This window comes from Callorhinchus milii, unplaced genomic scaffold (assembly GCF_018977255.1).
Source record: "Callorhinchus milii isolate IMCB2004 unplaced genomic scaffold, IMCB_Cmil_1.0 Scaffold11, whole genome shotgun sequence".
NCBI lineage: Eukaryota > Metazoa > Chordata > Chondrichthyes > Chimaeriformes > Callorhinchidae > Callorhinchus > Callorhinchus milii.
Window position 1 is genome coordinate 7,597,323 of NW_024704752.1, and position 26,742 is coordinate 7,624,064.

The 26,742-nt window shown below is 41.9% G+C and overlaps 1 protein-coding gene across 7 annotated transcripts; it reads right to left on the minus strand.

Annotated features, from left to right (window-relative positions):
• Positions 1-541: 541 nt before the first annotated feature.
• agfg1a (ArfGAP with FG repeats 1a) lies at positions 542-26,454 on the minus strand. 7 transcript variants are annotated; one of them, XM_007895825.1, is made up of 15 exons: positions 26,288-26,454; positions 22,963-23,056; positions 22,477-22,592; positions 21,450-21,612; positions 19,092-19,251; positions 16,150-16,269; positions 14,893-14,964; positions 12,811-13,014; positions 8,634-8,721; positions 6,218-6,294; positions 5,274-5,354; positions 4,527-4,565; positions 1,746-1,904; positions 1,555-1,649; positions 542-1,217 (listed from the first exon to the last, which is right to left on the minus strand). In XM_007895825.1, the coding sequence occupies exons 1-15, from the start codon at positions 26,452-26,454 to the stop codon at positions 1,158-1,160; spliced, it is 1,695 nt and encodes a 564-aa protein (XP_007894016.1). In that variant the 3' UTR covers positions 542-1,157. The 7 variants fall into 7 exon arrangements, with proteins under 7 accessions (XP_007894016.1, XP_007893940.1, XP_007893893.1 ...); XM_007895749.1 differs by having other exon boundaries at positions 4,527-4,574; XM_007895702.1 differs by having other exon boundaries at positions 8,559-8,721.
• Positions 26,455-26,742: the final 288 nt, after the last annotated feature.

The window sequence follows — 26,742 nt, forward strand, 5'->3', positions numbered from 1 at the left end:
GATGGCCCCCGGGCCACAGTATGGCCACCACTGGTCTAAACCCAGCTTACGTTCTCGTTTAGTGAGTAAACGTTGGTGAACTCTGCTTCACAATGATAGGAAGATATAACGGAGGGTAGGAAAACTGAGGAATGCTTTCTCATGTATTTAACTGTACACAACGGGGGAAGGGGATAGAGGTGAGGCCAGCAGTTTAGTAACATTAGCAAACGGTGTACTTTGCACCGAGTAGGGCAGAAATTGCTTTAGAATTTAATCAGCTAGTTACTTGCGAATGACATCTTCCTGATAAAAATGGTGGGGGCTCTCCTGCCTCTCCACTGCCCCCTCAGAAAACACTTCAGCGCTTAACTCAGTCTTCTTTCATTTCTGCTGAAAGAGGGAAAGTCTTGCAAAGCCTTTAGGAGCTGTAGTTCTATTGCCTGTAACGTAGCTACAGTATATTAAAAAAATTAGAAATCAATAGCACGCAATGTACAGAATATTGTAACACAGTAGGTAATAGAACATAGTAGGTGTAAAAGAAATATCTGCAGACTTGTTTTTACTAATACTGTATTTATTTTGTCACTTGCAAACTTTGTAGCAAAACATGATCTCTGTTATTAGGTAGAGAAGAAGTGCCGTTTTCTACATTTACTCATGGTATAAATTAGAGAGCTTTCATCTGAGAAAGAAACCAAACCTTTTTTTTTCAGCGGGGTAGGTCACTGGATTAATAAAACTTCTCGTTCGGTTAAAAGGCCATCATCCCCATAGCAAATTCATCCTGATAGGTACTGGCGATGTTCTTGCTCAGTAACATTCCACATTCACATAAATGTGTTAAAATTACAAATACTGATATGCACAAATAGCTACATTCCTAAGAAAAAATATGTACAGTACTGCAGAGCAATGAAAAGTGGGATTTGCAATAACTTAACATGAGCCAATTTCAATATACATGATGCGGCTACATCTTTAACCCTTTGCCCAATAACAGTTAAATAAAGGTGCGAGGGAAGCACCTCCTTTTTTCTGCATTTATTGCCCTGCTTTATACAAAATACAGGCTTTAAGAAACTTGTGTTTAAAGCTAAGGTCGGTGGACAACTGTGCAGGAGGCGTGGAGACATCATTTGCCAACAACACACTCCTCACAGGGACCAGGCGGGCTATAAGAAGGGATTAGTTGAAGAGTTTCCTGTTGGAAATTGCCCTGTTGGAGCTCCAGCCTATAGATAAAGGGAGAGAGAAAAAGTCCATTAATATATATACGCGGCAATTTTTAAAACCATAAACTGCGCCGTACGTAGAACAGGTTCTATAGTCAGATCCCATTATATAACGTAATGATTTGGGCTCATGAAGTCAGATCATTCATTATACACACGTGTCGGCCAGTCAGTACTTCCATGTTGTCAGGTCACCACTCACATCACTTCCCGTGTACGGCACCCAGGAGGCAGCCATTGCTTTTGTGAGCGTGTACTTTCTAATTAAGCTTCTAAAAACGAATTCAATGAGACATTTCTTTTACGGGATCTCTGTGGACTCGAACAAAACACTTACCAGAAATGGATTACTAGAGAGTGCAGATGGTCCCACTGGTTGACCATATGGCATGACCATTGGCTTTGGTTGTCCAAATGAACCGAATCCTCCAACTGGAAGGGACAGGAGAAGAGATTTAACCAGAATAACACACAAGACAGAAGATCACAGAAAGGACTAGCTAACAGGAAGGTCTGTGTTGGCATTACCGACTGGTTGTTGCGGGAAGCCCGAATGCTGAGGCAAGGTCGTCTGGGCAGGGAAAACTGGCTGGTGAAACCCACCACTGAAACTGGTGGGGAGAGTATACCCGGCTGGAGCCCCAAACCCTGTGGGCATGCTCATCGATGCTGTCCCAAAGCTAGCTGCTACACACAGGAAAAAAAAGGAAAGTCTAAACGGATTCCAGAATTGCAGAACCGTTCACACATTTTACAGCAAACAAAACTATTACAGAATATACTTTTACTTCACACCTGAACAGACTTCAGTCAGATTGTTGGGGACGGGACACTCGTACTGGTGTGAAATTACAGCAGGTTTTCGCTGCAAACCATTGAGGCACGAAGGAGACAGAAAGGGCTGCATTTTATATTTTTAAGAAAACAATACCTTAAACCCACCCTAACTCGGCAACAGTGTAAAATGCTGATATGTTTAAATCAACACTGACAAGAATTGTTAATATTGAAATTGCCAAATACTGTACATCAAAGTATTTAGTATTTTGAAAAGCACAGATAAACTACTTTTAATTAAGTGTGGCAGTGTTGTACCTTCAAACCATTCTTACATTTAGACTCGACTAATGCATATTTCCACTGAGAAAGATGCATTGCACTGTTGCAATATTCTTCAATTTGCCATAGATTTCAATTGGATCAGTTATCGACACTCCTCACCTGGTGGATCCCACGAAAACGTAACTACTCCAATACAAGCATGGAGGACAATGTACTGTCTGCTAGGCAAGGTTCAACCTATAGTGTTATTATTCTGCACGTGTCAACACTGTCAGAATCTAATCACCCTCTCAGGACAGACTAATCTGACATTGGCAGGTCTTGGAGGGCCAGACAGTGGCAAGGATTCTTTCCAGTCAGCTCCAGTTAACCCTGCAAGCCACCGGCCTAAATAAATAAAGGTTGTCCAAGCTGGACAAACAGCAGGAAACTTGCCAGACAGTATTAGGGTTAGGGTTAGGCTGCACCCTTTTATCCGGTTAAGTTCCAACAACTTGCATTTATAAAGCGCCCTTCAAGCAGATCTCGGAGTTCTTAAACAGCAGTACAATAGCTATTGCTGATAAAACACACTGCTATCACGAACTACTGATTTTGTACATTGACAAACGCTTCTGCTTTATAGCATAAAATAAGCTTAGAAGATAGAATGTTCCGCTTTCAAGGTTAAGAGAGATCTAGTCAAGTGTTCCCTTCTGTCCCTGCTTATGTCTGCAATAAGCAAAGCGCATAGCATAACCAATCAATCACTAGCATAACCACACTTTTGTGACAGCTACAATACTGACTTTACATTAGCGGAATGTAAAACAGATTCAATAACAACTTTCAAAAGGGGATTGGATAGGTCCTTGAAGAGAAAAAATTGCAAGAATACGGGGTCCGAGTGGGGCTGATCAGATAGCTCTTCCAAAGAACCGGCACAGGCAGGATGGGCCGAATGGCCTCCTTCTGTCCTGTAATATTCTATGACTGGACGTGCCTATAATAAACATGTGCTTATTACTACATGGCATAGCATGGTGACACAGTACAACAAATGCTTTGATAGGATACTGTTGATTCACTCTCCTATAAAATAGTTTCCAATCCCAATGTTAAGAAAATCAAGATACATACACTGAGCATGGGGAGGGGAAAGAAAATAAAACATTGGGAAAGTTGTGTGTGATCATCGCTAAGTCAAGACCTGGTTATAGGTCATCTGGCGAGTGCAGTCATGGGAAATCATGTGATTCGGCAAAGAACAGAGGAATTTTGGCCTTCACAAAAGTATAACAAAATATTGCTTAGGTTGGTGCCCACAGCCCATTAAAGTTCCGGATGTAAGCTTGCAATTCCCAGCATAGTCAACTGTCTCATGAGGAGGTGGAGGGGGAAGATCAGAAGCTTTCCTACATTAATGGAGAACACAAATAGAGTGAACTCAGTACTGGTAGCTGCCTGGGAATAGCACACCAACTTGAGCCCTTTGGCAGCAATGTCCAGGGCAATGGGCAGAATACGAAAGCCAATGTACATTAAATCGAGTATTTAATACTCCATTAGAAACGATTAATAAGCATCAATTGGGTGAACAGTTGAGTTCAAAGGAGTGTACAATAGAAGGAAAATGGAATTTAAAATCTCAGGATGTAAAAAAGAGGCAACATTGATTGATCAAAGTGGAAGTGCTAGAGAATCAAATACTATCAGTGCTAGTTTTAACTGGTTACATTTCAGCAGTATCCCAATGCACACTCTCTGGGGTCCCAAGGCCTTGGCTCCTGCTGACCTGCGCCTAATACTTTCTGGAATTAGGTAAGCAGGATGGTTCACTCCAGGGAGAGAGTGCCCATCCCATTCCAACAATCTATTGCTGGGATTTTCATGTATAGTTGGGATGCATGGAATTCTGAGTTTGGTTTGAATACTCTTAAGCACAGTGTTGGGTTTCCACACGTGTCAGACACCCGTTTGACCACATTTATTTTTAATCTACCACTGCAAACGTTCAAGTATAAAACAGGTTAGATATATAAAATGCAGTATCTTCCGCTCCTCTGCACCAACCCAAGGACCACAGCTGCTTTTCCTAATATCCCAGTGTCACATTTTCATTTCCTGCACAAGTTTTATGCTGTGGCCTTGAGTCCACAAAGAATGGGTTGGCTCTGTGCTCCACATCAAACACTTTCTCCAAAGCCATCGGTCGGGTTAACAAAAAGCCAAACTTAACTAGGTATGCAACGAAACACCAGGACCTACCAAAATGAGCCTGTGGAAATGCTTGAGTGTGTAGAGCTCCTAAAAGGCCTCAAGGGGAGCCACAAGAAATTAGAGAAGACAAATAATTATTCACTGTTATTCATACCAAGTGCAACAGAGAAAGCAGAGTCCGGCACGCTAGCTAACATGCAATGCATTCAGCAAATGCACAGCATCAGGTTTAAAACAGGTTTACACAGAAATGGCTCATTTCTCTTAAAGACCAAAAGAAGGCCTTAAAAACAGAATGTACTGAAAGGCTGGAGCCCGTTTCTAAGCTTACAAGATTCACACTGTCCTTATAGGTGCATGAATTGTGAACTCTAGGCTTCTGTATAACTAACTGTGACAATTACTGAAGTAAAACAAGCATAGTCTTAACTACAGTATTGTCCTTTCTTTTTAAAAACTCTCCAACAAATTGTCAACAGCTCAATTATATCTGTCTGAATTTAAATAATACATTTATAGTTTCAATTCCTGATGTCACAAAAGTCGCAATTAAATAAGGGTGTGGGGGTGTAAGATGGGATAAGCTCGAAAATAGAGCAATATCTCACGCACAAACCACTGTCATGTCTCCCAGCAGCTGAAAGCAGAGTACCATCACCGAGACGTCATGCCTCTCACCACATTGGGCAAAACCTTATATCGGGAATTTCTGGCTTGCAAACTATAAATTGATGACAATGCTTTTTGTTTGTAACAGAAACACCAAAGTTTTCACAAAAGGCCCCTCACCCATACCTGCAGTCCTTCCATTTGTCTGGAAAGGGTTGGTTGCAGCTCCAGGTGGCATAGGAGCTGTTATAAAAGGATTGGTTGATGCTGAAAAGGTACATTATCAGGACACATTAGTCAAATTACAGACTTTATTGAACGTAACATTTCATTGCATGTTAGAACCTTCAAAAAATGATTTGTTCTTTTTTGCCATTGAACAATTGGCAATGTCAGCTGGCAACACTTCCTTTCTTTTTGATCGTAATGCGTTTAATCCTGTGCCGTTATGGTTTTTATCTTGTCCAGATCACATTTCATTTTAAAGGTCAAATTAAATCCACAGTAACAGCAGGTCCATTTGCTTTGTGACCACAATGAAAGGTACTGGTAAAAACAAGACTTTATATTTTTATATTTTCTAACATCAATAGATAACTGAACAATATAGTTAGGAATGACAGTGCTTTCCATGGCAGGTTACATGGTTTACCTGGTTAAATTCCAACGTGGTACACCCTGGGGGCCCTCAAGCTTTGGCTTTTGCCAAACTGTGCCTAATACTCTCCGGAATTGGGGAAACAGGGTGCATCCCTCCGCGAGAGAGAGTCATGGGAATTTCCATGCGTAATTCAGCATTATCTTGTTAGAAAGTGCTGTTTGTCAAAGTGGTTTTACAATTTTAAAATAATCAGCTTCATGAACCTGGGTTTGTGACAAGATGGGTGGGACCGAACCTTCAACCTCCAATTCTGCTCTTATGACCGGGGGCAAGGTCCAGTCAGAGCACGACTGATCTCTGGAACTCATGGGGACCTACATCCTGCCATTTATCAGCACAGCACCTCGTTGTTTCACTGCATCATGGAGTCTCATGCCTCACTTCAAATATTTTGGAAACTTCTGCTTCATCACAAAACAAATCCTCTTATGTTGACTGAAAAGAAATATTCCCGTGTAAAACCATTTACCTCCAAACACTGCTGGCGTACAGCTGACCACTGGATGACTCTGGGATACCATGCCACTGGGCGCCGTCCCAAATGCACTGTGGGGAAAAGTGATGTGTATAACAGTCTCCGTGATCAACAACAAAGAATAAGGCATTAGAAACAACTCGCAGAGCTCATATTCTCCAAAACTTCAATTTTCCACAAATCCTTCTGCTGATTTAGGATGACAAAGACAAGTTAGTGTAATGACTTTACTGAGATTTTGGAACGAGAGAAATGCAGATATACCACTCAATTTTATTACAGTATTTATGTTTTTTTAGTTGTTAGGAACTGATTTTGATTTTGCACCAGAACATCATTAACTTCTATTTTGAAGATACAATTCATTATTCATCTTGAGGGATTGTTAATCGGACTGAAGGTTTGTCACTAAGTGCCATGGGTGAGGTAATAAATGCAACTCAGGAAAGGGGAGATGGGGAAAATCATAAATACATGGCCCTTTAAGAGGGTTCCTGTTAATTTTGTGCGATCTTCATTTCCTGTGTCTATAAACACAGGCGTGTTGGAATAAGTAAACCTGCTCAGTGGTTCTTCCTTGGAATCTCACTTGCAAGACAAGTGCTCTAACCACTGAGCTACAGGGCGACACAGACCTCTTTATGTGCTTCAACATTTTATGGCTCACGTAAAGTCATTTCTACACAAGACAAAATTGTCAGTCACACAAATGACATGAATATAAACTGTGATCTGGTCAGAAATACTGACTATCCGAATAACAGACGTGGGGCCTGACTGGGTGTTAATCATGTGTACGGTGCAAACTGGTGCAGTGAGAGAACCTCACATAGCAATAGACTGAAATCAACTGAGAGGGTAGATTTCCTGGTTGCATATTCTTCCTCACCTCGATGGTATTGTTAAGTCTAGCAAAACAACAACAAAAACAACTTTCATTGCAAAGATGTGCGATCTTCATTTCCTGTGTCTATAAACACAGGCGTGTTGGAATAAGTAAACCTTATTCCTACACACTAACATTTTATGAAGATTTGTGGAAAATTAATATCGGACTTTCATTTCCTCCAAGCATGGATCTATAAAGGTTGGCAATTTCACTGAAGACAAAATGCATTGAAATTCTACACAACCGCTTGCTTTTGGGTGAGCGTCAAACACAACATTGTCTAGATATCACAACACTCCTAACTTCACCACACGAAAAAAGCACTGATCTGTTTCTGCTTTTAACCTGTGACGGGTCAAATAATTTTTCAAAATTTGTATTTACTAGTTGGCTGAGCAATACTTTGTGTGCAAAGGTTCCACACCAACATTTTGGTTTCAGGAACACAGAAAAAACTTGGGGGCCAATTTACGGTATTTCTTAATATGATTCCATGCCAAACCTCCCCTTAACTGGAAGTTTGGCATGTTAATGCCAATGGGAACTTTGTTCTGAGCCGATCTACAAGTTATGGTTGACCAGAATTTTAAAAGGAGAAAAATCCTGTTTGGAAATACCTGTACCGCCAATTATCCCCATGCTAAAGCCTGATGGTTTCTCGGGTTAAAGAAGGGCCACCCCTGCAGTTCAGATTCCTTTAATGACTGGAAGATACTGTAGCTCTTGTTGAAATTTTCACCGATATAATAAGACAGTTTGTGTTAGAAGCACCGAGTGTACTCTTGGGACCTCATGCAATCTTATGCATAAGCGGCCAAAGGGGCGAGTCATGTGTTACATTAAGCCATTTAGAAAGTCAATGAAATATGAAAGAGTTACTTTTTCCAATTAATTCCACTTTCCAGCTCTTCTCTCATATTCCTTGATGCTTTTACTTGTTTATTCCAGGTGTGAGTTCCCCTTAGAACAACTCTATAGGTGCATGGTACAAAGTTTAAAGGAATCTACATGACCACCCGCCTGACAGCAAATAGCTTACTGAAAATGGACACTGAACATCGTTCAAAGACGTTTTTCTGTAATGGCCAAAACTAAGACCTTTCCAATTGCGTGAGTAATGAGTGTTTTTTTTTTGATGAGTGAAATAATCCAAGCAAAGAAATCTCAAACCCAAAGCTGAAATACTAAAAACAAACCGGGTCTTACAGAACTAGACAAGGAAGAAACAAAATTGTTATCCAGCAAACCTTTGCTGAATTTCCACTCGTTCTGCGAGACTTGTCTGAGGCGGGAGGGAGATGTGTGGAGAAGCAGATTCACTGGATAAAACGTTCTTCCTTGGGAGCTGCCACCTTTGGCTACATCTCCAGCACTGTAAGTTGTTGCGTTTAGTATTTCTGCTTAGAACGTCTGTTTGTAAGGTGCAGGGGAGACGGTGCACTTTACCTGCTTGTACTAAAGACATTACTAGAGGGTGCCGGAGAGCTAAAGACACTATCTAATTCTGCTAGGGCTGCATACTTGTCTGTTGAGGAGCTCGACTGGTTGACACTCATCGCAGCAGATCCCACAGATGCTGAGCCAAACTGAGTGAGTTGACCACTTGCTCCTGTAATATAGGAAAAAGAATAAAGGATTCAGAAACTTACTGGTTTTGTAACCGTCAGTTTGTGGAGCTTCTCAACAAAAATGTTTTTTTTCTAAAAAATTAAGTTACAGTGGTGTCATACTTCATGTCAGTTCTGAATAAAATACAGTATAGTACAACCCTCCTGTTAAAACTGAAGGTCTCGGCCTCCCAACACAACTGACCTGTTATGCTAAAATGGGTCATTTGATGTCCTCCACAGCTTCCTAGTCTGCATCATCCTTCTCTGATGGCAAGGCATATTTATTATTCATTTTTAATCATAGGTTTTCACTCCAGAAGAGTCCCTACATGGTGCATTTTTAGAACCACGAATATTTAAGGTCAGAGGTAATGGGACCAATGTCTATTGCTGAATCCCATTAAACTTAAAGCAGCTGTACTCCTTCTCCACAAATCCTAAACATTTATGGTGATCTGACAAGAGCAGCATTTAAGTAGTAAAACTGCTATTTAAAAAAAAGGAAGTTCTGCTAGTCTGTACCTCCAGAACTACGTTCAACAACATTTTTTGCAGCTCCCTGTTATGGGGGGGGAGAAAGGGGGTTGTTCTCCAATTATAAATTGTTGCTTTTCAGCTCAGCACCTTGACTATGTCTCTGTCTGAATGGTTGTCCTTCCTAAGACTTACTGTGGCTTCGTTTAGAACAACAGTTCTGTCTCACCAACTCTTTATTCATATTCTAGCATCCAACAACAACTTGCATTTGTATAGCGCCCTCACGCAGGGTCTCCACCTTCCTCACTCCCTTCGTCTCGCTCCCTCTTTTCCTATTTTTAGGTCTCAGCTGAAGACCTTTCTTTTCGACTGCGCCTTTGGTCACCTTCCTCCCATCCCCCTGGCTTGGCCCCGGGATCCATTACTGTGAAGTGCTCTGAGACGTTGTCCGGCGTGGAGGGCACTATACAAATCCAAGTTATTGTTGTTGTAGTATCCCAGAGCGCTCGTCAGTGGCAGAGCATGAACCTAAGCCAGGGGGAAGTGACCGTAGAGTGACGGTCAAAGAGGAAGGTCATCAGGCGCACCCTGAAGATGGGGAAGGAGGGTGCAAGGCGGAGGAATAGAGGAAGAGTGTTCCAGAGTTTTGGGGCTTTGTATAGGCTTTATTTGGCCTCACCCACTAGCCTGAACTACATTGCAGACTTAGCAAGATCTCTGGAATTTGGTACACTTCCCTTTTGATCTTTCAGCCAACTTGCTACTTGAGAGCCAATAGTCACTTTGGTGGAGTCTCAAGGGTTCCTAAGGTGGTGTTAACAAGAGCAGAAGATGGATTTCCTAATCGCCAGGTTGAGGCGGAGGTGATTCTTGCCCAATCTTCTCCAGATCCTTCACCCCCTTGAAGTTAGTGATTTTTTTTAGTCTTAGATTGATGCCTTCTAGTTACTGATTCACCGAACAGCGGAAATAATATCTTCCTATCAACTCTGTCAAAACCTTTCATAATTTAAAAAACCCATCATTTGTTTCAGCGAAAAAAAGTCACAATTCCCCCGCTCGGCTCATTGGTACAAATGGTGATTAAGTAGGATTGGGCACAGTTGGGATATCCCTTCCCATTGTTAAAATACCCACTCTTTAGGTTTAGACATGAAGAATGGCTGGTTGAGTGAGGTACTAAAAGGATTCTGGCATTGTGAACTCGACCTCACCATGAGTCACCACACGCCAGAGGGAAGAAAACAGCGTGAAGGTAACCACGTTCCCTGTGCAGTTTGTTATTAGAGGTTTGTGGCTCACAAAATGGGGATCGCGTACAAACAAATCTTGCCCCAGAATGCTTACACCCAAGCTCCGGACTGTTACAATGGTCACGTCAAAGAGTCCAGTGGGTGAACAGGTTATTTGATAATATCAAGGGCTTACAGAATAATTCAGTCCGAAGTTATTTCCTCTTTGAATCAATGCACATTAATTTTGAAAAAGGTAGATAAAGATACCATACGTACAAAAATATCATATGGAGATGGTGTTTTTTGGGAGGGACAAATGGCTGTAAGAAAATTGAGACACACAAACCACAATTAGCATCTTCGTTTTAAAATCTGAAAAACTTTTAACAATTGAGTTCAAATGTTAAAATAGGATTTCTACTCATAAAAAATCAGCAAATTTACAGCGCTGAATATCCGACAGGTGAGGTGGGGGGGGAGGAAAATCAATTCAGTCAATATTATTTAAAAAAATGTTCTATTACATTATTCCCTCATTGCCAAGCTTCCACTATACAGGATCTAACTTCACTTCTGATTCTACAAAACAGCCTGAAAAATAAACACAAGCATTTTAAATGCATTCTAATTACACATAGTGTTTAACTAGCTTTTCAGGTGTGGACCATAAATTGGCTGTGGCGTTGGGGAGGAGGCAGCACCATTTAGGGACAAGCCTTATAGAATGATTACGTTAGAAAGGTTGTGTGCTGATCCAAGCTGTCACCCAAAGTATCCAGGGCAGTGAGCGACTATGATGAGGTATGTAATGGTATGAAAATAACGGTACTCTTGTCACTTAAGGCATACAGGTCCTTTAAATCTTACTGAACGTGCACTGAAAAACCATCTTAATCTCTTTTTAACAATTGATTTTGACCTCAGTCTCAATGTAATTTTCTTTCATGGTTTTAGTTTTAAACGGGGGGGGGGGGGGGGCGGTGTGATGGAATCCTGATGACTAATTATTACGAATGACTTCTCACAGTGTTACTAATGTGGATCAAAACCAGAAATTCATGGTAGAAGTGGACAATGATCGTACGTAGTAAAGCTCAGGAGAAAAATGCCTTGTAACTTTTCCATTCTGACGAGTTCTGTTCCTCTTTGACACCCACCAAGCAGTTTTTCTTCATCCAGTGATCAAAGGGCTGGTGTTCATTGACGTATACACTAATCATAATCACATGGGAGCCTTTTCAGTGGAGTGTGGCTATCCAGTTACTGGGGAGAAGACATCACAGCCGAGCCTGGGTTGTCCTCATCTGATGTGAAAACCTTCAACTGTGCAATGGATGTGCAATCTGCTATGTTGAGCAGAAACCTTGCTTGATTTTCCCCTGCCTTAAACTGGGCTGTTCAACTATCGTCATCTTTGCTGAAGTCAGGAGCTATAATATTTTTATCTGCTAACATTCAAGTCGAGTGTTGAGCAGAATTTTGCAACCTGTCCAATGTTATCAAAGCAAATTCCTTGTTGCAAGGAGGAAAAGCAATATATGTTCTGGCGATTAGCTCAACAGTACAGTGGTTCAGGGACTCAGTACTACTTATTCCTTCACCAAGAATTAAAGACACTTCCTGGATGCTCTGTTCCTGGATTGTACAGGAGTCACTGGACAGTGATCAGGAATAGGAACCCCGATAGAAATATCCCCTTTTAAACCTTGAAGTATTATAATAATAATCCTTGTATTTGTTATAGCGCTGGGCAATAACATCAAGAATGTCTCAAAGTATTTTGGAAAGTTGCTGTGAAGTGTAGTGACTGTATTTGTAGGTGAATACAGAAGCCAACGTGCACATAGCAATATTCCACAACTAGCTATGAATGACTAATCTTATCAGGATTCTTGGCCAGAACATAGGGTGGAAACCATTCTCTTTTCAAATAATGCCATGGGATCTTTAGTATCCACTTGAACAGGCAGATTGGACCTGGGTTTAATATTTCATCCAAGGATGGCACCTCTTTTTTTGTATTGAGAGCAGTTTAGCTCTCCCTCAATGTTGCAATGAACCCACAACCTTACAACTCAGAGGTGAAAGTGCTACCAACTGGGGCCAATTATAATACCCCTCTAAATCCTGCATGGCTGAGATCAGCTAACTTAACACAGTCTGTGATTTGAATCTGTGTAGCAGTGTAGTGGGGCAGTGCCTTTACCTACAAAGCCACCAGAAGCTCCTGCCTGGTATTTTCAATGTGTTGATCAGACAGGGTTTAAATAAAAGAACTATAGCACAGCTGATTAGCTTAGTCATGAAATTGCTTCACCAAGCTCCAGCTGGCTGTTGTTTAGGATCTGCGGGTGGGTAAGAAGCAGGTATCTTTACCTTGTGCGGGTACATTGGAGCTGAAGACATTATCCAGGTCAGCAAGGGCTGCGTATTTATCTACAGAGAGTGCAGGGGTTTTAGGGGCAGCGGATGGTGTGGAGTCCCTCCCCGAGGAACTAAAGGCTTCGAAGTCAGCGCTAGAGGATTTTGGGAAGTTATCAAAATTTGCAAAATTAGCATTAGTTGACGCAGGGTCTCCACCTGTTAAGAGAAGACACAAAAGGGAGTCGGAGAAAAGCTGGTGATTAAATGGTCATCAGCACCAAAGAGACTACAGCAGTGTCCATCAACCAAAACACAGCACCATCCAGACCAGCGCCCACAAAACACATTCACAGGGAAGGATAAAAAAATCACCGTCCCAAAGCATCGCTTCACTCTGCCCTGAAGTTTCAAGTCTGCTTGGTTTTGGGGGGAAATTATTGAAGGGAAAATCGCCTCATAATGCTGGAACCTTTATCTTCACAAAAGACAAGTCACGTTCAGATAAAGGCTTCAGACACTTGGGCAGAATTTCACCTCCCACAGATAAAAACGCACCAGCAATCAGGAAATCGATTTAAAATCTTACCCAGGTAACACGTTCTATTGCAAACTTGACACAAGTGGCTCCCGGCTCGACCGGATCTGGCTCTGTGGGAGGCTCATAATGACAAGTGTTGAGATGCAAGCCCTGATCTTTGTGCGCATACACTACTGTGGACTGGTAGGACTGAACCTCACACAGAAATATGGAAGTTCCCCTTGTGTGAACTGGACAGATGGAGACCATCGCCACCCTCCACAATATGAACTGAATTACCACCAGCCTTTCAACATATAAAGGAATACAATCTATCAGCCCATCCTTTCAGTAGCGTGTCAGGAAGCAATAGTAGGGAGTGGATAAGTTGCAAGGTTTTCCTTGAATATTCTGGTGACTCAATAATGTTAAGAAAAGCTCATACTATTTGTGATAGGACCTAACTTCTATTGCATTTTGTAATTGCATTTTGTACTGCATGGCTGTAACCAATCAACATATTTGTACCCATATGGTCCACCATTAACTGAAGGAACCAAAGAAACTAATTTTGTATAGCTAACATAAAATAGACTAAAATAGAATTAAGCATTCAAAGAAAGCCAGCCATCAGATTGGTTGCTTATCCCAAATGCACAGAGGTTTATTTAGGTTCCAAAGCTGGCAAAAGCACCTAAATAAATCACTCTTTTATCTTCCTCATTGTCCAGACCTTACGTACACCCTACCAGAAAGAATAGGCAACGGCAGATGTGTTGATAGGCCCCATAGTAGTGGGGGCTTCCCTAGCTTTGCTCACGCAAAGGAAAATCAGTTAGAATCAGCCTGAGAAGTCCACCTGGCTCATGGTCAGTCTCCGCCATTATCAAGCGCTCCGGGATGCTACCCCGCGTGAAGGGCGCTATATAAATGCAAGTTGTTGTTGTTGTTGTCATACCAAGGCTTTCGTGAGGATGGGAAGATAAGACCAGGAGGTGCTTTCTACCTCACACCAAATTTTTAATCAATTTCCCATCATTCTCCACTTTTCTCTATCTCCAAGAACTGTGGAAAATGGGGCAATTTACACTAGAGTGGCAGGGATGCTCTTTTGATCTCACATTTAGGTAGACTGTTAAGAAGTTTCGCTCTGCATCCAACCTATGCTAGAAGTTCCCCGACAATCCACTCGCTACTAATGGCAAGCCTCGTCATGTCACGGGCAAACGTTCATCAAAAGGTTTAATTTGATAGAAATGTTATACAACAAAAGAAACGCTCCACTTTACAGGAGCACAAATTGGTCGATAGAATATCCAGAAAGGAATCTGACTGATCACATCAGCATAATATTTCAAAATAACGGTCCCAAAAAAGACAAATGTTTGCCCCATCTGAATTGCTTGATCATCAGACTTCTTCACAAGAGACCCGTATCTTTTGTAACACACCAAATAACACAAATAATAAAATAGAAGAGAGAGAGAAAACGAGTGAGCAATGTTGGCCTCTACGATTGAACTGAGCGACGCAGGGAGGAAACTATTAAGCCAAGGCCCTAAGACTGAAGCACTTACTGTGTGCAGCCTGGACATGGAAAGCAGAAGTAACACCACGAAAACTGCAGCCTGTTGGACGCGCTCTGAACACTGGACAGAGTGAGGTATGGCGTGGGAGGCGGAATAGACAGAGAAACAAAAAATAAATTAAATATAAAAAGTAAAGCACTTTACAGACACAAGACTGAAGAAATGGCAGGAAGTTGGGACAAGGTGCAAGCCTGGCCAAGCTAAAGTACCATCATTCAGATTCAGTCACTCAAAGCAAACTGTTTTCCTCACTACAAGAACCTAGTGGTGCTTTTAAAGTTTTTTTAATTCAAGACCGTGCATTTAAATGTTCAGAATCAATAATAGAACAGGGTGATCTCATTAAATGACAGGTTTATAATTAGGATAAATCAGCATGTACAATGTGAGCGAGGGAAATGAGGTCCCTTTCTGAATTCAATATCCTCATCCTCACCTACAAGGCCATTCACGGCCTCGCTCCCTCCTACCTCTCCGACCTACTATCCCCCTACCTACCTGCCCATACCCTCCGTTCCTCTGGCTCCGGTCTGCTCCACATCCCCTGTCCCAACCGCCCTACCATCGGTGGCCGGGCCTTCAGCCTCTCAGCCTCTAGGCTCTGGAACTCCATCCTCCAGTGCCTTCGCCGCCTCCTCCCTTTCCTCCTTCAAGACCTTTCTCTTTGACCGTGCCTTCAGCTCCCCTCTCAACTCTCTACCCCCTCCTCACTCCCTCCCTTCCCTCCCCTCGCCCTGACCATTTCCCCCCTGCTCGGGTCCCGACCCAACTGTCCAGCGCCTTGGGACGTCCTCCCGATGTGAAAGGCGCTCTATAAATGGAATCTTGTTGTTGTTGTTATATTGTGGCACATTTGGAGCAGACACAAATAAAACACGATGTGAAGAACTCTTGAGCTGGCTAGGATTCTCTCTGCCCTGGTACTTTGTGGGGTACAAACCCGAACCCTGTAAACATGCATATCCAGAATGGAACTTGGGAATGCATCTTGCCTAACGGACTAGTTCATCCTCAGAGTGCCCACACTTGCACAAGATTAACTGTAAGAAGTCAAACTGAAAGGAGACATGAAACAAAACCAAGATAAAATCCAAGCACCTGCTAGATTAGTATAGGCTGAATGTCCAGCAACTGTTGTCGCGCTCGTGCACACACACACAAACATACACACACACAGAAATATACACACAAACACAAAAAACAAGAATTCCAAAAGTAAAGCTGGGCAATTGAAACCAATGCTACCTGTACTGTTGGACTGGAAAGCTGGCAGGCTTGCTGAGGTGAAACCTCCAAAACTATCAGAAGCGTTACAACTTCCAAATGCATCAAAGTTTGCAAACTCTGTGTTCACAGACGTCGGCGCTGTAACAACCACGTGGATGGAAATGGATGAAGGAAGAGAACCAAAAAAGACACAGACGTTAATGGTTATGAAAGTCGTGCACAGCAACAGAACAAAAAACAGTAGGAATGAATTATGTCAAATTTTACACATCAGAATGTTTCAAAACATACTAAAGATCAGATGAAATGGGACACAATCACAAACCTTCCTCCTCAAAACCAAAACGAGGAATACCAAACTGTGGGGTTTAATATTTGACCTTGGGTTATTTCCATGTGCTAATAACACCCATCAAAAGCAAATAAGCCTTAATCACTTAATCCATCTTGTACCACGACACCTAATTTGCCACCTATGCAAGCATTAGTGGCATCTGAAAATCTATGGAACAACTGCAGTCTAGCTGCCTGCAGGTGCAGTGAGAGCAGGAAACGAACATTTCAGAAACTGAAATGAATCAACACAGATTATGCATTTTAGCAAAATAGGTTGAAGACCTCAGTCAATCCCAGTCAATGGTTTACATCAATCATGTACCCAACCTCATTACGCAAACTAAAAATGTTACTTAAAAACAAACAGTAGAGTGCTTCAATACTGGAAACAGAGAATGTTGCACCACAATCAGACCCGGATTTGTGCCAAGAGTGTGTTCTTTAGTTCAGTGACAAAACTGTATACTGCATTTCCATCACTCAGCAACGCTGAGGTTATAAAACTGCAGGGAGTCCCAGCTGATATCCAAGTCATCCTGTCCCAGTTATCCCTTTACCAGGTCATAAAGTTCCTTCACTTGGGATATGGGCCACTGCCTTACTGGTGAAAACACAAAGGGTATTTTGGACTCATTTCAATCAGTCGATAAATACTGCAAACTGTTTTTCCTAAATAAAAATAAATCTATTTGTATTAAATTTATAGACTAACTTATCTGCCGTCAACCTAATTTCTACTGTAGGTTTTTTTTTGCACCAGCATAAAGAATGCTACTGCTTATTTTGGGGATTGGTGGGTAGAAGGGAAGATTAATATCTCTGAACCGCTACCTTGCTGACAGCGGCTAATGAGTTATTCTTAATAAAAACACAATTTTCTACATGGCAAATTATTTTATTCACTTGCAGGCACTAACATTTTCTGTTCCTACATCTGAAGAATGTGACAGTACTTGAATTGGGAGCATAACATTTACTAATAGTAGTAGCTCAGTTCAGGCAGGTGAGCACCAGGTGACTGAAGCACAAGACAACAACCTGCTTCAGATTGTTGTGGTGACAATCTAGGTCCAGATCAAAGGTCCGTGTATTTCCGAGAGCCAAACCCGTGACTGCCAATTTCATACCAATTCAGCTTTCACTTGTCCCAATGGGAATTTACTCACATCAGTGCAACTGATGACTACAACTGGAGGCAGAGTCCATTGCGGGTTTCAAGAGGGAAGTAGACAGGTATATACGACAGATAAAAGTCTGAAAATGTCTGGGGATAGGGAAGGATATCGGATTGAATGATCAGCATTGCTCTGAGAACTGATGGGCAGAATGGCGTCCATCTGTACTGTAAACACCTAGGATTCTGTAACTGGAATGTTAACCATTAATTCTGCGTTAGCAGAAAAAAGTTTAAAAGAATTAGCGTCCGGTGGAAAAGCAGCTGGCTTTGACTTTGAATTGAAGGGATTCAATCCCAAGAGTCTGACTGAGACTCCAGACCTGTGATGGATCAGCTCACAACCTCCAGATTCTCCACAATATCAAAAGCATGGGTGATTATGGTAAAACTGCCATTATTACCTAAGATTTCTTACTCAAGATTAACACAAGTATGTTGTACTAACCTCACCTTCCACATCCCCCCATCCCTTGAAATCCACTCCTCTGCCTCTAACCTCACACACTGTAATTCCCATTATATACACTGTACTTGTCACCGCAGCCAGCAGTCTGTATTAGAGTTGAACGTTTCTCCTGTAACTATATCAGATCTGCTGGCAGCGGTAGGAAGTGTTTTCAGTGATTCACACATTAAAAATTGCTCAAATACACAGCTATTGGATGTCATGTAAATCTAGTAGCCAGTACACCTACTGAGGAATCCAAATTGGACTTGATTCTTAAGTATCTTTAAAGCAATTAAATACTTAAGTTATTAAAACTAAATACCCGTATTTACAAACAAAGTCTAGTTTCTGGAGTTTGTAATTATGTAACATATTGCTATGCAATACAATTAATTAATTTGTTCAGAGGTGTTCACGGCTATCGAGGACAGAGTTATTTCACTGCATCTCACGAGGACAAAACCTAGCACAGAAAGTGGGCTGGAGCCTGTGATTACAGATCAGTACCTGCTTTAGAAAAGGCATAAACAGGGCTACTGCACAGAAATATATGACAGAACGTGGGTTGGTATCCATGATGCAGAAGTCAAAGCACAGATTCAGGCTCTGGGAATCAGTGAAAAGATGCATCTTCAGCTCAGGGTGTTCTCGTGCACTCACCAGGAGCTGGTTTCAATGTAGTGTTTTCAAAGAGCTAAAAAGAGGTTACTCAGGCACCCTTTCTATTGGATTGGTATAGAGAGACCAATACCTTAAGCAGAAGAAGTTTCACTCTAAACAAAAATGAGACTGTTCCGACACAAGCTTTGTAACTAACCCTCAGTTCTCTTTTACAAAACCACTTACTTACTGTAATAAATCGACAATGTTCACCTGAGAAATCTTAAATGACTCAACCACTGTCGGCTGGTCAACTAAATATCTTAACCTTTTCCAAGGTGAACGGGTGAGACTCAATACAAGGATGACTCACAGGCGAACTGTCAACCCCTGTCTTACCTGTGTGACTGTTGAAAAGTGCAAAGTTTGCGAAGCTTGGAGGTGCAGACTGAGGAGCAGTAGCAGCAAAAATATCACCTCCCAGGTCAGCAAGCAGGTCAAACGCTGCCACTTTCTTGTCCTGTTGCTGAGATCCTTGGGAATGACTAAAAGCTGGGGACTGTAAGAACATGGCATTATAAGCTTAGATTTTGCAAAGCTATTGCAATAATTCTGGATCTCTTCCACTGTGTTCATCCATATTCATCATCGGCTAACCTTGTACATTGAAGCAGTTTGCTTTTGGCAAGGAGCCTCAATTTAGAAATTAAAATGGGTCACAGGGAAACTCATGGATCAGCTTTTATAGAACTGAATTTGTATCACTGCAGAATAACTTTCATTTAATTCCACAATTTTCAGATTTGTTTTAGAACTTGGCTGCCATAAGTGGCCATTTACATTTTCTGAATACGCCTCCCCAGTAGAGAATAGGCACATTTTAAGCAAGGAATAAGAATAAGAATAAGAAAAGAAGATGCATTGGTCAAGTTTACGTTTTATAACAACAACTGCATTTGACTTCGCCCCTTTAATTGTTGAACTGTCTCAAACAGATTTACAGGAAATTGTTGTCAAATATGGTAACTATGTATTTGTATGTCAATATGACAGCTTTTTTGCACACAGTTAATTTAAGTCCCACAAACAACTATAAAGTGTGGGTGTGAACTAAGTAAGTAAGATCAGACAGTGCTAAACCTACATTGTCTTCAGCCCACCCATGCTCTCTAATGGAGGAAAAGCTCCACACAAGTAATCCCGATCCCTAAACGTAATCAATACTCAAAATAACAGCATATTTGTCCATTTTCATACCAGATGAACCTTCCCTCATCTTTGGCCTCTATCTTTACTGCTAAAAATATATCTTTACGTGTTCCTATATTTCATAAGCGAGTGACCTATTAGATTGAAAAAATAAAGATCCCAATTCTTTATGAACAATAACTAGCCTGTATTTTTGTTTAAATTCCCACCTTGGAGTATATCATGTACTCTATTTCCACTGCAAAGTTCCCCTTCCTGTTGCCTGCACCCGAGGACAACAGTCCATAATGACCTTATGTGCATCAGTCTGCTTTGCCAACAGCTTTCATTACATAGCAGCTGTTCCTACACCCTATTATAATAAATTGGAAACAAGGTGACTGGATGGATATCACACTCTCTCCTCAAATCAGCATTGCTTGTACTCAGGGGCGACACAATGATTCACTGTAACACAACACTGAAGCCAGTGTAACAGATGACAGATTTTTTTTATTAAATGTCAGATCATTTCAATGAGAATTTATCTTTTATAAATTCCTGTTAGCAATTATTAAATATCCAAACGATTTGAGATTTGTAATTTAATCCACTGTGTTAATGTCAAAACTGGAATAGGTTAAATCCCACTTCTCTGGGTCATAAAGGGTTAATGGGATATGCTAAAATAACCAACCTTGGCTGCTACCAATTGCACGTCTTTTGCTGCCTTCCCATCAAGACTTGAACTGTCCAATTTCTCAGCTGTGAAATAAATGTTCTCGCCTTTATTACTTTCAGTCTTTTATCCCTGTCACTTTCATTCCCACTCTTCTGGGACCTACTGAGAAGGGGTAGTAAGCCTAGCGATGATGTGCAATGTTGCTCACTGAAAAGGAGGCATTGTCTCATGAAGCATTCCCTGTGTTAGTTAACTCTGCCTCTCGTCCCAACAATGGTTGGCAATGGAGCGTGGGCACTGACTAAGTCACAATCCTGATCAGAAGCATCAACATAAATGAAAAGAAATAACCTGCAAAATCTGAAATAAAAACAACAATGCTGAAAATTCATAGCAAGTCGATCAGCATTGGAGAGAAACAAATTGGTTAAAGCTTTGGGCAATTCTCTTCATTCGTATCTATATTCGTCTTCCAGAGGCTGTGGATTTTCAGCACTTGTTTAATTTCGAGCGCCTAAATTACTTGACGAACAAGTCACCAAGGTTTACCTATATCTGATACTAACATCCTGTACCAAAAGAATGTGAGTTCTTGATCTTAGCTGACCTTGTCTGGAGGGAGGCCCACAGCAGAGCCAAGGGACTTCCTCACAGAAAAGATTGGATAATTGGAGGGGATTATGTATCTCCTATTTATGTATCTCCTAGAAAATGGCATGGGTATCATCCTATGTACATGAATTCACCATAAACACAAAACTTCTGATAAAAGACATAGACCAATCATATGTTACTTCTAAAGTGTAATGTACCACTAACTCCAAACATTAGCAGATATGTGCAAATGGACCCAATACTGGGATAGGAGTCACCTGGACTGGACTTACTTGGTTTGGTGTCCCTTTGTTTAAAGGCAGTGTTGATGCAGTTTCACACAGGAGGGACTTCAGTGGTTTTACCTCTGGAGTGCTGCTCGCACTGCTTGCTGAGGAACCTGAAATCGAAGCATGGGCTGCTGCCACTGCCCTGGCCTGCTCTGCTGGGACAAACCTACAGAAAAGAAAGGGATACAAAAGGGGAATTGTACTGCATCAAGGAGATGTCCAAACAGCGGTATTTCATCAAAAGACACCTTCCCCAGACAACACCCATACTGTACATCCGCTGTATCAGTGGAGCAGCAGTATCACCCACCAAAGGAGCTATATCAATGGGCCAGCTGTACATCCCAATGGAGCTGAACTATCAAAACCTCATACCATGTGTACCAATAAGTAATGTCCCAATCAATGCGGCCAATTAAAGGCAATTAACTTAATACACCAGTGAGACTTTAGAATATTCTTCAAATATTCTTCAAGTGAATGAAACATCAACAACTTGCATTTATTTTGCTCTCTTCATGCAGGTAGCGTCTCCAGGTATTGACTGCCCATCTTCACCTGAAAATTGTGTATTTTCTTGTGAAATTAAGAAAAACAGTAGTAACAATTTCTCTCCTGAGCAGGACTGGTACTGATACTTCTCCCTTATTTCCCCTCTCTTCTCCCTTATTTATACATTGCTTCCCCTTAAATACACTGGTGCCAGTAACACATTCCTCATATGTTGAGAACTGAAAGCTTTAGCAACATTCATATCCATTCCACTCTACACACAATGGCTTAGAAAGAGACTAATCTTACAAAAGATAAGATAAGACCTTCTCTGGATCAATTTAAAAATTTCTATAAGGTGTTAGCTGCACAATTTGTTGTGCTATCGTTGTACTTTTCTGATTGATGACCTGATAGATGTGCTGAGACTGTACAACTGTTTTAGAAGTATGTGATCAACGCTTTGACTAGCACAGCTCCATCTACTTCGAGATCTGCTAAACAAGTGGACAGAAAAGGGCAGAAATTTAAGGCTTACCATCGCTTCTTCTCATATTTTTCCTGCAAGAAATCCTTGACTTTTTGAGGATCTCTGAAGTCTGGATAAACAGAGGATCTTTCGTCGTATAATCCCAACCAAATATGTCTACACACCTGGATAAGAAAACAGACAGTGACATTTTGTGAAAAACACTTCAATGCGCATTGAAAAGTACCGTTATATTTTGTAAGATTTCTTTATATGTTTTACTCTTAGACTATTCGCTCACCATGCTAACCCTTAGCCTGGGCAGGCAAGCATGATACCATACAGAATCTCTCTGAAGATGTAGGGATCAAACAAACCTTGCAGGGAAAGTACTGAAACTTTCCAGTTTAAAAGAAATGCCTGTTTCTGTCCAGGCTCCCTGGAGTGATTAAGTGTGACGTCAGAGCCACTGAAAGACACTGAAATAATTATGCCACCAATGCACTGTACCTCCAAAGCGAGCTATAATAAACCCAAACAGATTCTAGCACGTACCTCATTGCCATTCTTTTGCAGAAATTCGATTTCATGCTGTGTGAAGGTGGTCATTGAGATAGACTTCACTCTGTGCGGGGGATTCAGCCCTCGTCTAAAGAGATTTGAAAAAAAAGCTTTACGCTTTCAACCGATAACTCTTGTGTAAATTTCATTTTAGGCTCCAAGAAAATAACAAACACCATCCATTTTTAGAGATTCTTGTAGGTTTTACAAGACCCAATGTTCCCATCTCATAATCACTTATCTGCTCCCACCTCATCCCACTTTCTCACAGATGGGGCATCTTTCACAAAGCTAAAAGAAACAGACAATCATGGAAATGTGCAGAAGGGTTGATCAGCATCTGAAAAGAGCAAGGTTAATATTTCTAATGAAGGGTCACATCCCAAAATCTTTGTCTTTCAGATGCTGAGCCACCTGCTATGCAATTCCAGCATTTTTTGGTTTTGTTTCAGATTTCCAGCTTTTCCTCCTGTCTCATTTTAAATGCAGGATTGAGTGCTGCAGTGGGTTGGAGGATTGTTTTTTCCTCTATGAAATCCTGGATTGAATCTAGTCCAGATGGAACCGTATGGTGCAGTACTATTTTGGAAACATTCAGTATTCGCTGTTGCTCCAAAATAGAGCAACAGTTGCTCCTGTTCCCTCTGTCCTGCTCCTTCTTCCAAGTCCCATTTTCTGCCTTCCTGAAATCTACACAGTTGACAGATTTAAACTACACCAAAGATACACAATTAAAGCTTGTTGCTTTGTGAATTGTTATTTTATTATTTCCTCTAAAATAGTATTAACAATATATTAACTTGAAATTAAATTAAAATATATTTTTCCAGTCCTCCATCCCCCTCCAGCCTTCCATTTGGAAGCAGCAGGGATCTTAATGTTTGAAAATGTGCAAGTTATTTGAAGATAAAATAAAGCTAAAAATGCTTCACAAGACACAATCATTTTGAATGAAGTCTCATTTGATCTCACTCTCCCTGAATGCCGAACTCACACTTTCCCATACGACACCATCAAGCGGTTTCTTAAAAGAATGTGCTTGTCTCTATCACCCATGCTGGTAACGCACTGTAGTAATTGTGTAAAGAAGTACTTCCTGATGGCTGCCCTAAACTTGCCCTTCACAATCGTGAGCCTTTGTGTCTTGCTGCCTTTAAACACAGTGCAAAGGTTCTTCCCAAAATAAATACCAATGTGCAAATAATAATTAATTCATCTTGAACGGTGCTTTTAATGTTTTATGTGAAAGAACTTGCTAGATATAAAAATATATTTTTTCAAAAAGTGGCTGCTTCAAAGCCAGCACTGCAGATAGAGAGCACCTCATTAAATAATTCAGCTAATCTCTCCCTCCAGGTTTCATTTCCATCTCTCCTTGCTGTATATAAATGGCGTGACAGCTGCCTAATGGATGCCCACTAGTCACGAGGGTTAAACTTTGAAGGGAGGGGCACTCGACAGAGAAAGATTTCATATCGACACTCAGATCTGTGAAGCAGATGCTAATTGCAACTGAGAGAGGCTTCCCGGTGAACCAAACAAAAGGTTCAGTGGGCAGACAGCTGGTCAGAACCCTCCGTGAGGTTGCCAGGATACTACATTTACAAAAGGAATCTTAGAAGTGCGCAGCGATACAGTCTTAACACTCTCAACATTACCCTTTTTAACTTCACACAGAATACTTAGGGTCCTCTAACAATTTGACTTTTTAACACAATCCTATTTTCTCTTGAATTTCCACAATCTTCAATTACAGCACCTTGGTCAATAAAGTAGAATAAACTTCTTTGTGACCTAATCACAGCCTCACAAACATTGTTTTTCATCATTAACACAAATTAGATACCCCATAATTATATGCTCAGGAGGTGATGTTAATCCCAATGCGATCAGTTGGATACAGTTAGTGTTTTGGTGTGGACCATTTCTGTCCCATCTACAAACTGTGAACAACATACTGCGAAGATTCTGTAATGTCCCATTTTCATCCCCTTTATTGTGCATTTTCTTTTGATAATAAAGAATCCAATCCATAGCAATATTTTGATTCAAAATATCATAACATCTGCAAATCTCAAGGTTACCCATTTGATCCAAATTAACGAACAAGAGTTAGTTTTTTTTAACTAACAAGAACCTTCGAAAATAAGCAGATCTACACTTGGGCAGAACCCAGTTTCTCTGAAGACTTTGCATCAGCTGCACCTCAGACCTTGAGTTTTAATGACAAATATTAAAACTTATTTGGGTATTTTAGAGCAGAATTATTTATGCTTACTCATAATGCACTCTCTTCTCAACATAAATCTTGATGGATCCTCCATCTCTAACTCTCTGCTTGGGGAGTTCTGCTCTCTCTATCTCTCTAATAGATAGATACTCTCTCTTCCCCCCTTCCCAGTGATACGCTCTCTATCTATCTATACAACTCACTGCATCTCTCTCTATCCCAGGAAGACGTTTTCACACTCTCTCACTCTACTCAGGGATACATTCCCACTCTCTCCATCTCAGGGATACACTCTCACTCTGTATCCCAGGGAAACATTCTCACTCTCTCATTCTATCCCAGGGATATATTCCTACGCTGTCTCTCTATCCTAAGGGATACCCTCTCTCACTCTCTCTTTCTACCTCAGGGATATGCTCTCATTCTCTCTATCCCAGTAATACTCTCTGTGCGCATCTATCCCAGGGATAAACTCTCACTCTCATTCTATCCCAGGGATATATTCTTACGCTCTCTCTCTCTCTATCTATCCTAGGGATACCTTCTCCCACTCTTTCTTGCTCTCTCTATCCCAGGCATATGCTCTCACTCTCCACCCCAAGGACACCCTTACTCTCTCTCTCCCCACAGAGATATGCTCTCACTCTTTCTCTCTCTTTCTATCCCAGGGATACAATCTCACTCTCTCCATCCCAGGAATAGGCTCTCACCCACTCTATCCCAGGAATACCCTCTCACTCTCTCTCCCAGGGATGCCCTCTCACCCACTCTATCCCAGGAATACCCTCTCACTCTCTCTCTCTCAGGGATGCCCTCTCACTCTCTCTATCCCAGGAATAGGCTCTCACTCTCTGTATCTCAAGGGATACCTTCTCACTCTCTATCCCAGGGAGACGCTCTCACACACTCTCTCTCTCTCTTTATCTACCCCAAGTACACACACACACTCCCCCCCTCCTCCTCCTTCCAGAAGATGCTCTCACTCTCTCCCCTCTGCCGTACCTTTTCTCTCTCTCTCTCTCCCCCCCACCCCTCTCCCACCCCTCAGCCCCAGCGCAGGCCCAGCCGCCCGGGTCTCCCGTAACTCACAAGATGCCGCTGCAGGACGTGCAGACGAAGGAGCCGATGGTCATGTTGACGTAGGTCGGTCCCCGCTGGTCGCAGTCGAAGCATTTCCTGTTGGGCGGCAGCGCTGTCATGTCGCGCAGCAGCTTCAGGTGTTTCTCCTCCTGCTTTCGCTTGGCGCTGGCGGCCATGGCGACGGGGGGTGGGTGGGGGGGGGGAGGGAGGGAGACGGGGACGGGCTGCGGGCGGGGAGCGCAGGGCAGGGCCGGGCCGGGCAGGGCAGGCCCCTCTGCACAGACTCACAACACTTCCGGCACCGACCGACTGGGGGAAGGGTTAGGGCCGGACCCGGGTTGGGCGGCTTCACGCCCAATTTGGGCGGGTTTCCGTTGCACTGGGGAGGTGGGAGGGGGTTGGGGGTGGGGGGGGAGGGGAGGGAGGGAGGGGGTGGGGGGGGAGGAAATTTGCCTGATCTTTGT

Coding starts and splice junctions, on each gene's coding strand:
- agfg1a (XM_007895650.1), bottom strand. CDS start 26,454: ATGGCCGCCAGCGCCAAGCGAAAGCAGGAGGAGAAACACCTGAAGCTG. Junction 22,593..22,962: donor TGCAAAAGAATGGCAATGAG/GTACGTGCTAGA, acceptor TTTCTTATCCAG/GTGTGTAGACATATTTGGTT. Junction 21,613..22,476: donor AAATATGAGAAGAAGCGATG/GTAAGCCTTAAA, acceptor TCTTTTCTGTAG/GTTTGTCCCAGCAGAGCAGG.